Source organism: Aplysia californica, unplaced genomic scaffold, assembly GCF_000002075.1.
Source record: "Aplysia californica isolate F4 #8 unplaced genomic scaffold, AplCal3.0 scaffold00406, whole genome shotgun sequence".
In the NCBI taxonomy this organism is placed as follows: domain Eukaryota; kingdom Metazoa; phylum Mollusca; class Gastropoda; order Aplysiida; family Aplysiidae; genus Aplysia; species Aplysia californica.
The window spans coordinates 640,758-658,772 of record NW_004797676.1 but is presented as its reverse complement, the minus strand read 5'-3'; the positions used below and the strand labels follow the sequence as shown (position 1 = coordinate 658,772).

The following is an 18,015-nucleotide window of genomic DNA, read 5'->3' as shown; positions in this document are numbered from 1 at the left end:
ATAATTCACTGATATAGCAGATTAAGGCTTTCTAAAATTGCAGTTGCTTAAATTAATCATTAGTTAAAATAAAGACAATGCGTTTTACACTAAAAGAACTTACTTTTAGCCACCAAAAATCCCAAACTGTGTCGACATTTTAAAAAAAAAAAATCCGATTTAAATTTTAAAAATCGATTTTTAAAATTTTTATTTTAAAAATATAAAAAATCACCAACCCTGGTGGTTTTTGTTGCTGTTGTATGCTGCTGATGGTTTGTTGTAATATTTGTTGCCTCAATATTTGGGATGTCTATAATGTGTAAGTCAACTCTACTGTACAGAAAGTCTTTGTGGATTTTTGCCACACACTTTAAGTTTGCCTTCTCAACTGTTTCAGATGATTTCTTCCTAAAGGCAACAAAATTTTCATTTTTTAATTTAACAAAAGCTTTGTCAAATGCTTGGTAAGATTTGAATGCCTGCTCTAGAAAGCCTTCCTTGTCTGGCGGAGATTATTAGATAACTAGGACCACCACCTTGGGAAGCGAAGCGGAAATGGAGAGATCTAGATGACGTTAGTGTTAGATTCTAATCATCGACGTAAAAGAACTTCATGTTCACTCTTTCGCAATTAAAGCCGCCATAGTTGTCACAGCGTCACTCTGTCGCAATTAACACTTTATAGATAGATCTCTAGATTAGTTGATTCGTGTGATTGTTGTGATTATCTTTGGTAATGTAGATTAGATCTAATCTAGATTAGATCTAGATAATCTACATCAAGATATAGATCTATATAGCCTCGGCCTAATTAATCTAGTGCAAATTAATTTCTTTAATTAATGAAGGTGTAGTGTAGGGCTTCCCAAACAGATCTAGATCTAGACTAAAGTTGAGCCTACCGCTGTGTTAAAGCCATTTCATTATTAGGCCTTTCATTATAATTATAACTTATTATAAGGATTTCCATAACGAGCGACCTCCCCAACAAACACTCAATATAGAAGAGACCCCCTGACCCAACCCCAAACCCTCTAACCCTCCATTCTATTCTTGTTTCATGATATTGGTCGCTCGTTACGGAATTCCTCCCACCATATCATTAAATTGCCATTGTCAAGTCATTCACATTCAAATTCAAGTAATTTGATTCATTGCAATTGTACTTGAAACTGCAATGTAGTTCTATTCTATCTTGTAGGCTATGCCACAGTGTACAGCTCATGCACAACGTACATAGTTTCCTTGTGGGTTGACTTACAGTGTGTGGTGACCCATCATCATGGCTGACACAGATGATGCTGACTACAACTCAGATGAGTATCCAAATGTGAGCTAATCTGATCATGTGTAATTAATATGATTATTCATTATTTTTGGTATGATCAGTATTAAATATGGGGTAAATTTATACTTTTAGACCCTCACGCAGTTGCACTGTTTGGGGGGCTCAACTGCTTTGCTTCAGAACACAACATGGCCACAAAAACCTTTGCAAGTCAATTGTTTTCAAGAAAGTACGAAACCTAATTGCCAAAACATCAGATTATGGTGAAATACATGGGGAGCATGCCCCCCTGAAACCCCCCAGATTCTTTTTAGGTGCGAATACCTTTTAGGTGTAACCGCCCCCCCCATGTTGTTAAAAACAAGTCAAATATTATTGCGCCATTGTGGGCCTATTGTATTTAGTTTGTATAAAAATGTCCAATATCTAAATACTAATAATTTGCAATGGATATAGAGTCAAAGTTCATGTAAAGCAGATGAAAATTCACAAAAATTAGTGCTTTAGAATATCTGACCGTGAGACAGGTCTTTGAGGGGGGGAGAGGGGTGGGGGGGGGGACAAATATGATTTTGAATGTTCATATTTTTGCTTTTATTACAGTTAGCCTAAATTCTTAATCAACATAGTGATATTTTATGTGAGGCATCATGAATAAATCAGGCGCTCGTAAAAATAATGATATCAAAGAAATCAGCATTTTTTTTTGGCCTATTCTAAAATAATTTTCTTTTTTCGGCTCAACACTTGTTATGTCCTTTTAAAAACACATTTTTGAGTAGATTTTACTCAAAAACATTGAGTAAAGGCACAGAAAATGCAAATTTTCAGTTTCCAATGACTCTCAGGTTATCGAAGTTACGAAACTTTGGCGGCCATTTTCTCACTAATTTTACCTCTGAAACCAGGCCACCCTGACCTCCTTCAATCGCAAATATTTCGACTTCTATTCAACAAAGATCGATATTTTTTTCCACCAAAAGGAAGGCAAATGAATAGGCTTTAAGGTGATACCAATAACCCCATATTACCCAAAAATTGACGAGCGCCTGATTTCTCCACACCGTGACACATTTTATTTTATATAGGCCTCCTCTAACTGCAAACTTCTCTTGTCATGTCTTTTTAATGGGTTTTTCCCCATTACTCCCATTATTTTAGAATGCAGACTTCTATTAAGGCCTATTTCACTTTCTCCCCTGCAGTTGATAAAAATTCATAGGGAAGCTGTAATTTAAAAATTTTTGTTTTTATTTTTAGAAAGAAATTGCTCCTCGGTTTGAAAGTAGCGAATCATGCAAAGTGTAGGCCTACCATTCAGTTTACTCACAACTTTCTAAATCGAGCTAGGTCCTGATAAATGGACCTCTATAACTGCCATGCAATATTTCTGGGTGATTTTACAATTTGATTGTGGTGATTTCTCTGATCAAATACAGTCGAAACTGTTCTTAACATTGGTCACTCAAGATCACATAATACAGGTGACCAATATAGATGGGTGGCCACTATGGACAGGACCACATTTATGGTCACTTATTTCATTTGTAAACAGAAACTACTGTGGGCTTTTTTTGTGATTGTACTTGTAACACCCTTGATTCAGTGAGACTTGGCAAAGTCAATAAATGGTTTAAAATCTGAAACCACAATTTTATCTTTCCATTTCATTTCCATCAAAATCTATCACAAGAACTTTTCAAAAGAAAATACTGTCAACAGACTCTTTGCATTCTGATCATTGATTGAATGTGCACTCTCAGTCTGAGGATGGTTTGATCCAAAACTTTTGTAGCAAGTGGCTGTTATGAGCAGGTGTTCAGGCCAACGTGTCGCAAAAATGACAGACTTTGTGGCTGTGTAGAACAGGGTTCGCTATCGACAGGAAGTTAAAAGTACAGAAAAAACACGGTGGTGTCATGGAATGGTGGCCGATAGTACAGGTAACCACTGTACAGAGGTGACCGTTAACTTCAAGGCAGGTTTGACTGAAGTCGTTATTCGTTATACTTTAGTGATTAAATCATAAATCAGAATGTTTGGAGAGGATAAGAATGTGGAAGGTGCTGGTGAGGGATAATACTTAATTTGTTCAGCTTGCTAACCATAAGTAAGGCAGGATTCCAAACAGTTGTTAATTACAGCCGGCTTTCTGGGTTTTTTTATTCAAGTAATATTTTTGTCTTTCAGCTATTATGATAATTATTATTATGCTCCTATTTTTTTAAATTTAATCTTTTTCTTTATTTTCCTCAGTCACCAAGTTACGACAATAGAGACAATGAGGTAAATGAAGAAGAAGAGGAAGAAGATGCAGAGGCTGTCCAAGCTGAGTGCTTGGAATTGTTTTCTCAGAGGGATTTCATCATGGAGTCCAACGTTCTCAGTGTTTTAAAGAGGTAGGTGATAATTGGGTTTTTGGTGGGGGTTTTTTAGCACTTTGATGATATATATATTTATTATAAAATATGTGAAAAATTCTGTGTCGCTCTGTAATTTGTTACTTGGAGCGTCATTCATTCTTGTTGCTACTGCATAAAGAACACATGATAGGCTTCTTCTGTGCATCTACATCTTATAAGGCTCAAGTCTATGCGGATGATAATGTCGGTTCTTGCCTTCAAAAATGGAATCGTGTACCTTTGGGTTTTTTAAACGAAGGGCTCGGGTGCTTATCAAAACATGTGGCTGTTGAGCCTTGGTATTGAGGTCTGAAAATTTATTGTTTGTCAATTGATGTCACAATTTTTATCCCATTTTTATGATTTGGTTTGTTTCGGGTTGTTTTTTTTTAACAGGTACCTTCAGGCAGGTGGTTCTCCTGTCACTGTTGTGGAGCTGTTGTCAGCAAACTTCACATCTTTGGCTGGTATGGTCAATGTCATGGCCAACTGGCTCATACAAACAGGTCAGTTAGTGCACCTACCTTGTAAAAATTAAACCAATGTTTTTAAAGGGTGCGTAGTAATATTATCACCTATTGACACCAGAAATGCCATCCAGGTCTACAGGCTTAGTGAACAGACATTTGTTTTTCTGATAATTTTTCAAGATAAGTTAGAAAGCCCTATATTTTAGTTTTAGTAAGGTTTTACGGCGCTCGCAACTGCATTAGGTCATATGAGCGCCAAGGGGTGGATGTCAACAGAGAAGTCAAACGAAGAATCAGGTTTACTCTCCTCGCCTCTCTCGCCTCAACAGCACAATGTCCACTTCGACTCTCAAGGCACCCCGCAAATAGCAGTTCATAAGAGATTGAAAAACATATTTAAAAAATAGAGGATAAATGACGAAAATAAGGATGAGGAAAGAAAAAGCAGAAGTTCTCCCTATGTTGTTCCGGCACAGTATGAGTATGACATTGATAAGTCAGCCTATGTACAATTCTACTGTGCATAAGGACATGTTAATATCCCCCCTTTGGGAATACACTTCAGTCAGTTGCACTGCCCGGGGGGGGGGGGGGGGATAAAACCCTATTATTTATTATACTGTTTGTTTCATTTAATGTTTTAGATTGTAGCAGACGTCATATGTATAAACTAAATGGTGGTTGTCAAATGTGGTGTGTATGTCATCAGGCATGTGTATTAAAGGCATTTCACTATTCATTAATTTGTACCATGTGCACTGATTAAAATTTGGTGGTTTATTATTATGTCATCAATTTTAATCAATCTCTTTTTAGTTGTGGAATAAATGAAGTTTGTTATTGTCAAAACAATACTTTAGAAAGTGTAACATTTGTTATTTGCCCTTAGTATAGAATCACTTGGTTCTGTTAGTTATCTTTGAAGTTTGTGTATATTTTTTATACACTTATAGACACTGAAATAAATGTATTTCATGCTCATTGTCCCAGGTTTCACAACATTGCTGTCTCAAGAAAAATGAGTTACTCTAATATTTTTTGCTCATCCTGTACAGCAGGTTCGATTGGATTTTTAACACTTTTCTTTAGTTTTAGTGGAGGTTTTACGGCGCTCGCAACTGCATAAGGCCATATGAACGCCAGGAGGTGGATGTCAACAGAGAAGTTCTTACTGGGAATCGGGCTTACTCTGCTCACCTCTCTTGTTTCGACAGCACAAAGTCTGTTTCCACTATCAAGGCAACCTGGAAATAGCAGATCACAAGAGTGTGACAAACATACAAAAGAAGTAGAGGAAAAATGAGGATAGTAAGGATTAGGAAAGAAAATGCAGCAGTTCCCTTTTGCAGTTGAGGCACAGTTATGAGCATGACATTGATGAATCAGCCCATTTACAATTTACAATTCTACTGTGCATAAGAACATATTAATGTCCCCCCTTTGGGAATGCCCAAAGACACTTCAGTCAGTAGCACCACCCCGGGGGGTAACACTTTTCTTGCAGCTGCCAAGATGATTTTTCAGCATTTCATTGATTTCTAAGAGATTCTTTCTATGTTTATTTTGTTCAGGTGTACCTTTCAGTGAGGTGACAACCTTGGTCGAGCAGCATTTGACTGGCATGGTCATTAAGAATTTCGACCCAAAGAAAGCAGATTCTATCTTCAACAGTGACGGCAATGTGAGATACTGTAGTGATATTGTATGAGTTTTTGTTGTGTGTAGATAACTAAAAGTACGATAAGTAACTCATTTATAACATAATATTTTTTATTCACAATTTTCATAGTATAAGTTCTTTGTTTTACAAATGAAGACTGCAGGGGAAAAAAAACTGTAGTCACAAACTGAAAATGATGAGGGTACCAATTTTGAACGCTTGTTGACTCATAACTGTATTTCTGTTCCACTGTTGGTTGATTATTGTCGTTAGATTTCCCATTCAACAACGCTTAACTATAAATCACCACTCAAACAAATACAAAAAATGATATGAGGTTATGAGTCCTCAAGCTTTTAAAATTGGCACCCTCATCTTTTCCAGTTTGTGACTAGTCGTTTTTCCCTTGTAGACTTCAAATGGTTTTTTAATACCCCAATCATAGAAAGGGAATCAGGTGGCTTCTTTTATTTTAATGAAATTGTATTGGTGATGAGATTTGAATAGTTTTCTGCAACAAAGCTGGTTCTCACATTGTTTTAGATAATTTTTCTGTATCCCGATATAATGGTTTTGAATTAATTTCTCATCAGATGCCCGAGTGGTTACCAGAAATGATTCAACATCCCACATGGAGATCCTTATTCTACAAACTGGCAGAGCAGTATCCAGACTGTCTTATGCTTAACTTCACAATAAAAGTAAGTATTGCTACCTTGTCACAATCGATAATTGTAAGGAAACTTGAAATGAATTGCAAATTGCTAATAAAGTCTTGAGAGGAAAAAAGTATCATTTATATTAAATTAAGAAAAGAGCTCAATACAATAAAAATGGATGGAAAAAGAAAAGGATTTATCTGTTGATGAATTTACTCAATGCAAGGGATAATAGGATAAGGAGAATTTTCCACTGAAATTGGAAATAAAGGGGGATTGTCAGCGTGCAGAAATGTTGGGCTAAGCCTGATACTCCATAAATGCTTCCCTGTCATGATGTATTTGTATCCCTTTATGTCTCAAAAACGGCAGCAAAAGGCTTCAGTCCCATCACTGTGCTTCATAATATAATGACCACTGAGCATCTAGTCCAGTGAAACCAAAGCTCACAGCATTTTGCTGGGCTTTGAAGTGCTTGTGCTTGCCAGCAGCAGATCTGCTGCAATGTGTAAAAAAGAGGTGGCTGTTTCAGACAACTGTGCTAAAGACAATTCAGTGCTTTTCTTAAACCTTCTTTGACATATCTACCCTTTAGTATACAGTTTATTTACGTTTTATTATCTATGTGACTCGACAGATGATCTCTGATGCTGGTTTCCAAGGTGAAATTACCTCAGTGTCCACAGCCTGCCACCAGATTGAAGTGTTCTCCAGAGTGCTAAAGACATCTGTTGCGTCTTTTCTTTCTGGTGGGGAAGAAGCCTTAACCAAGCACTTGCCAGAATTCACGGTGAGCTTGGTTGCATTCAGTGTCAAGATTTTTTATTTTTTTTCCCCTAGGTAAAGTATATATTTTTTAATATGCAAAAGGGAGAATTTACAAAAATAGTATAAACCTGGACAAATTTGGTACTGAGGATACTGCTTTTCCTTTTGACTGAATATGACATGCTATCAAACTCAAATATGAACTTTGACTTTTCCTTAGGTTAGTTGCAAGTACTTGTCCTTTTTCAGTATTATTGTACTCTTTGTTTTCTCACTTGGACTGTTTCTTTTTTTTTAACTTTAGTTTTTGTGTTTGAACATGTTAAGGAAAGTAAAATTTCGGGGGTATATTTTTATCTCGTTCCGTGTAATAACAGTTAAAAGTAGTGTCACTGAATTCGACCATTGGTTTTGATTTTGGTTGGGTTTAACTTTTGTTAAACTTGACCTTCTAATTGGCTTTAGGAAGACTGACTGGGAAGTAGACAGTTGCGAACTTTGACCACAGATGAGTGTGAAATCTAGACCACTGTCATCAAGGTTGTGACAATAAAACTCTAAGACCGAACAGCTAAAATCTTTCTAAACTGATTCCAATGATACCATAAGTCATGGTTGCAGTAGTACGAAGTGCTACCATCAGCTGACAACACGCCTTATTTTTTATTCACAGTAGTTTCGAGAAAAAAGGCATTTTGTCAGTGTAGCCATTTAAGAAAAGGTATTCTTCCGAAATTTTAATTTTAATTTATTCAAAAACTAGTTATTGTTTCACTTTGATTTTTTCACACGAGTAGGGTAAATGACCAGGCTATTGCTTTAGCAAATTAAAAAATTTGGCGCCAAAAATGAAAAAGGATTAAAGGAGCCCCACAGACACTACTGACTCAGATACACTTCTATCTCTTGACAGATGATACTATCTATTGTGTTCTTCTTGGGGTGGGTGTGACATCCTGTGGATAAAGTTCAAACTAACCTTAAAACATTCGCTATTGACATATGTGTCACGACCGGGCGGAATCAGGCGCTCGCCAATTTTTGGGCATATGGAATCATTTTAAGAAATACCCATCTATCCTGAATAGAAGTCAAAATATTTGTGATTGAAGGAGGTGGGCGAAGCCTGGTTTCAGAGGTAAAACTATCAAGAAAATGGCCTCCTAAGTTTGGTACCTTCAGTAGCTGGAGAGTCCTTGGAAACAGAAAAATCTACTTTTTTATGCCTTTAAGCGACATTTTTCCGTAAAATCCACACCGAAATATATTTTTAATTGGATGTGTAACAAGTTGAGCCAAGAAGAAAAAGAAACAAAAATTTAATAAAAATTTCTAAACCGGCAGAGAGTTGCCTGTTTCTTCGATTTCATTTTTTTGACGAGCGCCTCATTTCATCACAATGCCTCACATATTGAATTGTGCTGAAGTCGTACTATCTGAAATAAGAACAGGTTCCACCATATTGCAATATAAAAATAAATGGCATAAGTGTACAAAGTAAAGTGTAGACCTAGCTTTTCTTCTTAATATTTTTCTGCATCGGTCATATTTACATCAGTTATTCTTTTTTGTTGGGTGCAAAATCTTTAATTCCTCTAAATGTTTTTGTGGGTGGTTAGTGGATGCGTCTTCTTTCATTTCAAATGTCTACAGTCTTTATCTCCCCTCCTTCTTTTTTGTGTTGGTTACTCGCTTGTAACGCCTCTAATCTTCGGTACTTATATGACCTTATTGTATTGCAAGTGCCGTAAAACTCATACTAAAATTAAACTAGCGAATGCTCTAGTGTGGTTTGCTCCTTCTTTCCTATCAAACATCTAACATCCTTATCTCTCCCTTCCTTTTTGTTTTTGTTACTGTCTTGTAACACCTCTAATCCCTGACACTTATATGACCTAATTGTGCTGCAAGTGCACTAAAACAAAAAAATAAGAGTTTTCTTGCATGTAGAAAATTTGATGAGGTTTGTATGTTTTGGTTTTGTTCAGAAAATGGTTTGCCATGGAGAGCACACATACCTGTACAGTCAGCTGCTGATGCACTTGGCAGCTGAGGACTCTCAGGGTGGAGCCAACATGAAGAGATTGTGTCAGGAGCTGCAAAAATCTGCTGTAGAGAAGTGAGGCCCCTGTTATGTATAGTTTATTATGAACGTTTTTGCTGCAGCCTTTTTTTTTTAGGTGCATGGGGTGTATGGACTGTTCAGAAGCTCATTAGCTGTTATAGAATTGATTATTATTTCTGTTTGTAGCTTTTGTGTTCTTTGTCGTTTTGTTGGTTTTTCTAGGCATTTCTACTTTTTTTTAGGTGAGGGTGGGGATTGTATTGAGGAGTTAATTCCCTACAGTGAAAAAAAAATCCACGTCCAAGATGAAGATCCAAGTACACCTTACTAGTGCTGCCATTTAGTTGATGTTCATTCCCCTTTCTTGAATTTGTTGAATAAAAGATATATGATATAATAGATCAAATTTTTGGAAAGAAGTATAAGAAGCGAAATACACCAAAACCCGTGACCAACGCTTCCCTTCATTTAAACTGGCATTTACTTCCATTCTTGTTGGACACATTCAGTCAGCTAATAGATTTCATTGGACCGTACTCTGTTGAAATAAAATAGCTTTGATGTGTTTTGTTTTTTTAACTTAATCGTAATGAAATTAGGGCTAGAGTCCATGAGAATAATGCTGGACACAGCAAGGAAAATATGTGTCACGACATGGTGGAATCAGGCGCTCGTCAACTTTTGCACATGTGGAGTTATTTGTATCATTTTAAAGCTTGTTCATTTGTCTTACTTTCGGTGGAAAAAAGCTCGTCTATCAGGAATAGAAGTCGAAATATTTGCGCTTGAAGGAGAAGGGGGGTCGCCTGATTTCAGAGGTAAAATTAACAAGAAAATGGCCTCCAAAGTTCGGGGACTTCCAAAGCTTGAGAATCCTTAGATACTGCAAATTTACGTTATTGTGCTGTAAATCAACATTTTCATCAAAGTCCAGACAGAAATGTGTTTTCAAATGGATCTTAAAGGTGTTGAGTCAAAGCCCAAAAATTCAATAAAAATTGCCAAATTGACAGAAAAATGCCAGTTTCTTCGATTTCTTTATTTTGATGAGCACCTAATTTCAGGATGATGCCTCACATATATATGTATTACGTCACATATTTCTTTTCTCTGCTGTTCACTTTTTTTTTCCCCCATTGAAAGTAATATTTAACAATTTAAGATATATTACATTTACTGAACTGCTCCAGTTTCAAAGCAAGTGATCAATTTCATACTCTTTTGTCTGATTCATGGTATGACAATTTGTGAGATTCTTACCCTCTTATTGTTCTTTTTTTTTCAGGGGTTTGGATGTGACTCCCATCACCGTCGCCCTGAGCCACGCTAACGAGTACCCTCGAGCATGCCAAGCGCTGTCCTCAATGTTATCCAGAAAAGCCCTCAATCCAGCTGATATCACTGTCGTAAGCTCAATAATGTTTATGTGGACTTACTTTCTCTCTCTGTGATTATCAGTCCATTTTTTGTTTTGTTTATATGGATTTTGAATCTGTAGGAGTTTTAATTCTATGAAGAAGTTTTAAACAAAAGTCTGTTAAAGGTTGTGAACTACAATTGTCAATATCAATGATAATAAGGTAGATTGTCCTCTTATCGTTTAAGTTAACTTGATGTTAGTTTCAGTTTATTTTATAGTCAAAAGAGCGTGTGTTCATAGTCAACAGAGTTACAAGGTCATCATGTATAGGACAGAGTGTATAACTAACAAACAATACTGCCTAAAGTAAGAATGTTTTACATTCTAGCACTTTAGAATACTGCTACTTGCTGCAAAATTTGTGGACGTTCATGGTTTCTGAGATTTATGAATATTTTTACACTTACATTTTGTATCCATAGTTGTTCAAGATGTACTCTGACAATGAGAAGGCAGGTCCTCCCGTTGCCCTGATCAGAGTTCCTGAGTTTCTAGGTAAGCACAAGCTTCTGTCACGTTTTACTTACTAATTTATTAAGGAAAGCCTTAATATGCCACTATTTAGCTTTTGACATAAGAGCAAAAGCCTGTTCTATCCTGGGTCTATGATAACAAAATTAGTTACCACGCCTTCTGCTATCATTTTTTTGTCTGTACCTGAGGTCTCAGCTTACCTCACTTACCATCACCTATAGAGAAAAGGAGCCGTACAAGAATCATATGCCATATGTGTGGAACCTGGGGGGATTTGAAATTCTCTTGTCGGACTGGTCTGCTCCCTGAAACCTACTATGGCATATTCCTTCCTCACAAACAGTCCCAGACAATGCTCAGAGTGTAATGACTTAGTTCTGCTACACCTAAAGATCTGAAGGTGTCACTGTTTGGTTCTCTACCGAAGGGCAAAATCGCACTTGGTTGGCGGGTGCTGTGGTGTGGTTTGCTCCTTCTTTCCTATCAAACATCTATCATCCTTATCTCTCCTCCTTTTTTTTGTTTGTTACTCTCTTGTAATACTTTTAATCTTTGGCACTTATATGACCTAATTGTGTTGCAGGTGCTGTAAAACTTTAACTAAAACCCCCCAAAAAGGGGGGTGCAAAATGCCATAAGCTGCTGGATCAACATTATAAACAACTGTGACAGTTTTCTTTATTTCCAGGATATAATACTGTATCCTTAGAGGGGTACTTGAACCTCTTTTCTTCCTTCCAGCTACGAAACAAAATTTGCAATCAGCACAGATGGAAATAGAATAATATTGATAAGTGGTGGAGTCTGAGGACATATTGCTATGTGTCTAACAGGCTGCTAAACTGTATTCTAGTTGAAGGACTAGATCGTGTGTTAGAAGTGAGGGACTGATTATGGCGGAATGGAAGATCTGTGAGCCTTCTGCCAGAAGGAATACTCTACTGTAAATAATCACTTTATCTCTGTGGTCACATGTATATTATGTGTCAACCCTTTCTTTACTTCTCAGATCTTCTGATTGATGCCCTGTATAATCCATCTCATCGCATCAACCCAGAACACATGTCAAAGTATATCTACCTCCTGGCTTACTCCGTCAGTGTTGTCGAGTCACAGCGCAGAGGGAAGAGTAAGTTCTCACAATAAATCAATAACCAGGGTTGAAAGGAAACATGTATCTAACGTTGTAATGATTGGGCTCTTCACCATTGCACACACAAGACAAGAGTTCAGTTGCAAAGTGGGGAGGCTATTTTATGGAGTATCTTGCGAGGATGCTATATTTCACTCTGCCTAGATTGTCCTTGACAGGGTCGAAGTAGGCCACCTTTATATGATCAAAATTGTGTCGGTATTTACAATCAAACTGGAAAGGGAAAAGAGTGAATTAAAATTGACAGTTGCAACAGTTTTCTAATATAATGCCTATTGTACTGTAGATTGAAAAAGTGTCATTTCGAGTTGTATGTACAAAAGTACAAGCATGTGGGGCTCTTTACCCACTTTTGAGGCAGAGAAAAAAAAGAAGAAAATATTGTTGACACCTGGATCACTGTTTGCGAGTTTGACTCTGTCCACGTCAAATGTTTTATATTAGCTGTGTAGAATTTCATGCAATTTTAGTGTTATGGGTCAGCACTACGTTCACATAATAGCTCTGGCATTAACTACAGACCTGAGATTTTACATAACTGCCAAAGAGCTAGTAAGTGGAAATTAACGTTTGTGCTGCAGATATTTCAGGGCTCAATGTTGCTGAGGCTTCATAACAACAGTCTAATTATACCTACCAGCACCTGTAGCTATACTTAAGTATCATCTGCAAATTTTCATCTCCTTAACTTTTCAGGAGTAATATATTTTGTGGAGACACAAGGGGTACAAATACGTATCTGGTTGGTGCCTTTTGAATATCAATCGGTATACTGGTCAAAATAACATTTAGCCACAAAGAGCTGATAACAAATATGAAGTTAACTTTTGAAGCGTGAAGAATATTTAACCCGTTTTAAGGGAGAATCCTGATAAATATATGTAACTGCATTGGTTATAATGAATGACCTTACAAAATATGGATATATGGTGGTAAATTATGTATTAATCTAGAATCTTGATTAAAGGTGAATTGTTGTAAATGTCCGATGGACTATTTCTCGTTTACTAGACAGAAGACTGAACAAAGAAGAGCTGAAGTCCACAAGTCAAGCGATTGAGAAGACACATTCGCTGATATGCCGTCATAAAGGTTCTTCAGAATTGATTGCAGAAGTTACCACTCTCTTCACCTGTATCAAGTGAGTTGTTTGTTAACCCTTTTCCTTTTCCTCACCGTCTAAAAATACTGGTACTTGGTACAGTAGAAAAAGTTAGGCTGAGTGAAACAGAATTACAAAGAACCTCGAGTTTTCAATGCTGACTAGAGTTCTAGATTTGAGTTAGTCAGTGTGTCTCTGTGGTCATTCTGTGGGTCTACAAACGCAAAATCATCTTAAACGACTTGCAGTAACTTTTGTGAAAATGAGCCTGTAAGAATAATTTAATAAACCTCTGACTTCTGGAACTTGAGTATATATATGTAGGCCAGCTTTATTTCATGTTTGGTGCTTATCAGCATTTTTCTATGTCTTCACACTTGTGAAACTTTTCTTTATTTGAAAAACTGGTGTAAAATAAAATCTGATTTTTGTGTCCCTCTCAACATGATATGCTTTGTCTTGTTTGAAGTTTTCATTTTTGATTACATTGTAGCTGTTTTACTTTTATAGATTTTTTTTGTGCATTTAAAACTTGAGTATTTAGAGTGTTGTGCCTGGAAGAAAAGGTCACAATTAAATGAGTAAAGAACTTTTGATCTAGGTTTCTTTTAGAATATTATCGGACTGTGTGTTATTCGTTTATTATCATCCCCAGATTTCCAGTAGTAGGCATGGGCATTCTCCATTGGGTAGATGTTACGGTGTCAGAACCCAACTTTTTCAAGCTGAACACTGACCACACACCACTGCATCTGGTACTGGTGGATGAGGTGAGTTTGCTGTAGCTATGGGTGGTTTGGAGGGGCCTTGATGTAGCCTGCTACTTGTATTTTTTCAAACTAAATGTTGCTATTATTCCTGTTATCTCTTGATGGCAAACTTGGCTTTAGTTTTTAGTAAAATACAACTCAGCAAACTCACCATGGCTACCCTGTTTGTTACATTTAAAGTTAAAACTTTCTTTTGAATATATATATATATAAATGATTTAAGTCAGCACTATCCAATGTAAAATAACAGTTGGTGGTCACTGGACCCTCGAGGATGACATTTTAACACCATCTCAAAAGCAAGATTCTGCATTATGGTGACAGAGTGCGTTGTGTTAGTTTGTATAATTTTGTCTCCTTTATGTTTCAGATTGTTTCCAATCACCCCCTGTTACACCAGAAAGCCCTAGAATTGCTTGTGAGGCTCTTTGAGAACACCTACGATGAGCTGGACGTGCTGGTCAGGGTAAGTTGTTAGAGTGGCCTTTGCGTGTTTTTCAGAGACATGGTCTGCACTGTCTCAACTTCTTGTATCAGTTGGTCGCTTTTAAGGACAAGCGGGCTAACCCCAATTTTGGGGTTTTCCAGAAATCTTGACCTACACCAAAAGTGGGCACTGCCCTACCTATAGGATAAGTTTGGTTTCATTGGTGTGTATATTTGTTAGGTTACAGAGAAAAATCTCCTTGAATTTTAAAGAAACTGAACAAGGGGCAAAAACATTTACCTCGATTTTCTCAAAACATCTTTTTTCAGGATAGTCCCTTGTGCTTAAAAGCGACCAGTTCTTGTCACAGCTGTAGGAATGATGATCTGGTTACTTTTTTAAATACAGTTTTCTTTCTTTTTTTTTTCTGTGGGGTATTGCTTGTTGGTTGTTTAATTTTGAATTGAATTTTCATTACCATTATCGTGTTTAAAAACTGGAAAATGTTTTTTGCTTATTTAGACTTCTGTTGAAACATTTTGTTTGTTGAAAAAAGTTGTTTTGATGACATAGTACTAATAACAGTAAATAGCATTTGTGCTGTGTATCTCTGCTCAGAAGCAAGCTGTATGCACTTTACAAGCCATATATAATTACACGGCAGACCCCAGAATACCAAGAAACTTTCACGGGAAGCATACAGTACAAGCAGCCAATTAAGCACTCAGACTTTATCAAACTGACAAGATCTTTTTGTCATCTCTAGCCAGGTAGCTATTCCCATCTAGCTGAACTGAGGAATATGTGTGTAATGTGAATTTCCCGTACACACATTGTTGGGCCTGTAATGGGGTTTGAACCCACAACTTTGAGGGGTTGCGCTTTCCATGGTGGTTCTCCCGCTGCTAATTCTCAAACATACAAACAACTTACACCATTACATAATGAGGAAAGGCTGAACTTTGTCAAAGTGTACAGCATTTTGGGGGGGTTTTTTGCAACAGAGAAAAGAAAGGGCTCTCTGAATTACCCCGATTTTACTGAAACTACACGCTCGATTTTACTTAAACTACACGCTCAGAAGGCTGTAAGGCGGCTCACGCGCCATGTTTACACTACTTGCTTGACCCTTTTCCTTTGTCCCCAGCTGGAGCTAAAGAAGATGCTGTTGGACCGAATGCTTCACCTGCTGCACAAAGGCTGTGTCATCCCGGTGGTGACCTTCATCACCAAGTGTGTGGAGGACACGGACATCTCGCTAGTCAGGCACTTTGTTACAGAGGTAGGGAGAGCTTGCGGGTTGGGGTGAGGAGATTTTTTTTTAAAGCTTACGATGAAGAAGCTTGGAAAATGTGGAGCGTTCAGGACATTCAGTATTTTTTTTTTTTATGACAGTTGTTTATGGGGGGGATTTTTTGGCAGCGTTTGACATAAGGCTGTTCAAGACTTCAACTCTCCTAATGTCAACGAACAATTAAATCGACTGCAAGTATCATTCTATGGTGTAGAATTGAATTTAATCAGCCCCTCCCCCCCTCCTCCTGAGTATTGTAAGGAAAGATTGTAAATAATCTTTTGAGAAAACTAAAAAGAATGCTTATTGCTGTTTTCAAATCCCTTTAGCTGGGAGCTTTTCGCTCTTGGCAGCGCAATGCTTCCCTCAAGTAACCACATGTCCTTGTCATCTGGTCAACGCCAGAGGTAAAAGAATGCTTAAACCATGTGTATATCATACACACGCACTGTTTAGTGTATTTTTCCTTTTCCCTCACTCTCTCGTCGAAGCTTCTGGACATGATTGCCCCGCCCTACACAGTGGAGTTTGTACAGCTTCTGCTTCCTCTGATCGAGAACAAAGCCATCACAGACACTCTCAGGACCAGTGACGGCAAGGATCCTGTGTCAGAATTCATCAGTAAGTGACCACCAATCTATCAGATTTTGAAATAATATCCATTTAACAGACCTAATGCCCAAACTGGAGAGGATTTTTTATTTATCATTTCTATTTCTCCCACCATCCCTCCTACCCACCCACCCATCTCTGTACTGAACAGCTTCACTTTCTCTTGTTTTTTTTTCCTGATTGGTTCAATTAATTTCATTGATGCACCAGTTGAATTTTACATAAACACTCAAATGTTCTCCCTGTAGAGGTTTTCTTATTATTGTTATAGAAGATCCATATGCCTTGAAATAACATATAAAAGCAAAGTTTCTCTGAAACAAATGGCTTTTTCATTCCGTCTTTTATTTAGCTCCCTCTTATCTTTCAAGCTAAAGTGTGATTTTTCCACATGTTCACAGATCACTGCCAAGCCAATGTGGGCCAAGTGTGACTGTCAAGTCTTGTGACCTCTTGACCTCTGTAGCCTCGTCTCTCCCCCCATTACAAGGCCTGTTGACCAGATGCCCAGAGATACCCTTTGGCATGATTTAAAATTTGTTGCCTCATGGGGAGGGGGGGGGGGGGGGGGGGGGTTGTGTAAATGCTTCAGTTCACTACCCTAGAATCATAAAGTTCTATCTGCTCAATACCTTGTTTTGAGAAATTTGACCTTAAAAATTTTGAGTTTCCCAAGATTTCAAGCTTTTTCGAATGCAGTTCATAGAATATCTTAATAACGACTCCAAATAATCTTACAATTTTGATAGAGCAGATAGAACATTTGGTTTCTGACCTCATGGTCTTATTAACTCAAAACGACCAAAAATGTCAGATAGAACTTTATAATCTAAGTTAGCGCGTTATGAAACTTCAAGGAACTGTAAAAACCAAAATCTTCCTGGGTTTTTGTTAAGCCAGGAGTTTTCCTTTGGGGCTGCAAAGTTGTGTTGGCAGGGGGGACTTAACTCCAGGGTGGACTCAGCTACAGTGGGCCCAGGCTTTAACAGGACAGCCAGCACTGACATAATACCCCCGAATCCAGTCACTGATGGGGATCAATTAGTTTTCAGAAACTGCCACAGGCCAGTGGTTCGCAAATGGGGTCGTTTTTATTACGTAGGTTGCACTCTGCCAATTTATCAGTCATTGCTCCTTTCTCTTTTCAGTCATATTTCTTTTCTCCTCATCTTTATCTTCCCTTTTCTAGCACCTTTATCGTTTTTTGTTGGAACGCAAACAATGCCTTTTCCATGCGATGCCTCAAGCTTGGAAATAAAAATCTCACTCAGTTTCATCTAAAAACATCATCAACTATGAGGGTTGCTATTGTTTTCGAGGAACTTACGCATCCAAAGACTCTCTTTGTCTTCAAGTTTTTCCTGTGTTTTGACCTCATTTCCTGATGTGGCTATTCCAAAGTAAGCAATAACACATCCCAAGATGGTATGCAAAGACCTAGGATGTCAGCATATAATATAAATTTAGAG

General features: G+C 37.5%; 1 protein-coding gene across 1 annotated transcript in view; it reads left to right on the top strand.

Annotated features, from left to right (window-relative positions):
- Nucleotides 1-17,107, top strand: part of LOC101857195 (negative elongation factor D) — a 23,011-nt gene extending 5,904 nt beyond the window's left edge. Inside the window, exons 2-17 of the mRNA XM_005104152.3 lie at nt 1,184-1,312; nt 3,527-3,669; nt 4,069-4,178; nt 5,714-5,823; nt 6,396-6,503; nt 7,099-7,251; nt 9,218-9,348; nt 10,580-10,700; nt 11,137-11,209; nt 12,198-12,317; nt 13,353-13,482; nt 14,099-14,213; nt 14,584-14,679; nt 15,788-15,922; nt 16,426-16,555; nt 16,948-17,107. Coding sequence (XP_005104209.1) covers nt 1,265-1,312; nt 3,527-3,669; nt 4,069-4,178; nt 5,714-5,823; nt 6,396-6,503; nt 7,099-7,251; nt 9,218-9,348; nt 10,580-10,700; nt 11,137-11,209; nt 12,198-12,317; nt 13,353-13,482; nt 14,099-14,213; nt 14,584-14,679; nt 15,788-15,922; nt 16,426-16,555; nt 16,948-16,979 — 1,755 coding nt within the window. The 5' untranslated portion in view covers nt 1,184-1,264 and the 3' untranslated portion in view covers nt 16,980-17,107. The remainder of the gene's footprint in view (nt 1-1,183; nt 1,313-3,526; nt 3,670-4,068; nt 4,179-5,713; nt 5,824-6,395; nt 6,504-7,098; nt 7,252-9,217; nt 9,349-10,579; nt 10,701-11,136; nt 11,210-12,197; nt 12,318-13,352; nt 13,483-14,098; nt 14,214-14,583; nt 14,680-15,787; nt 15,923-16,425; nt 16,556-16,947) is intronic.
- The last annotated feature ends 908 nt before the right edge of the window (nt 17,108-18,015 follow it).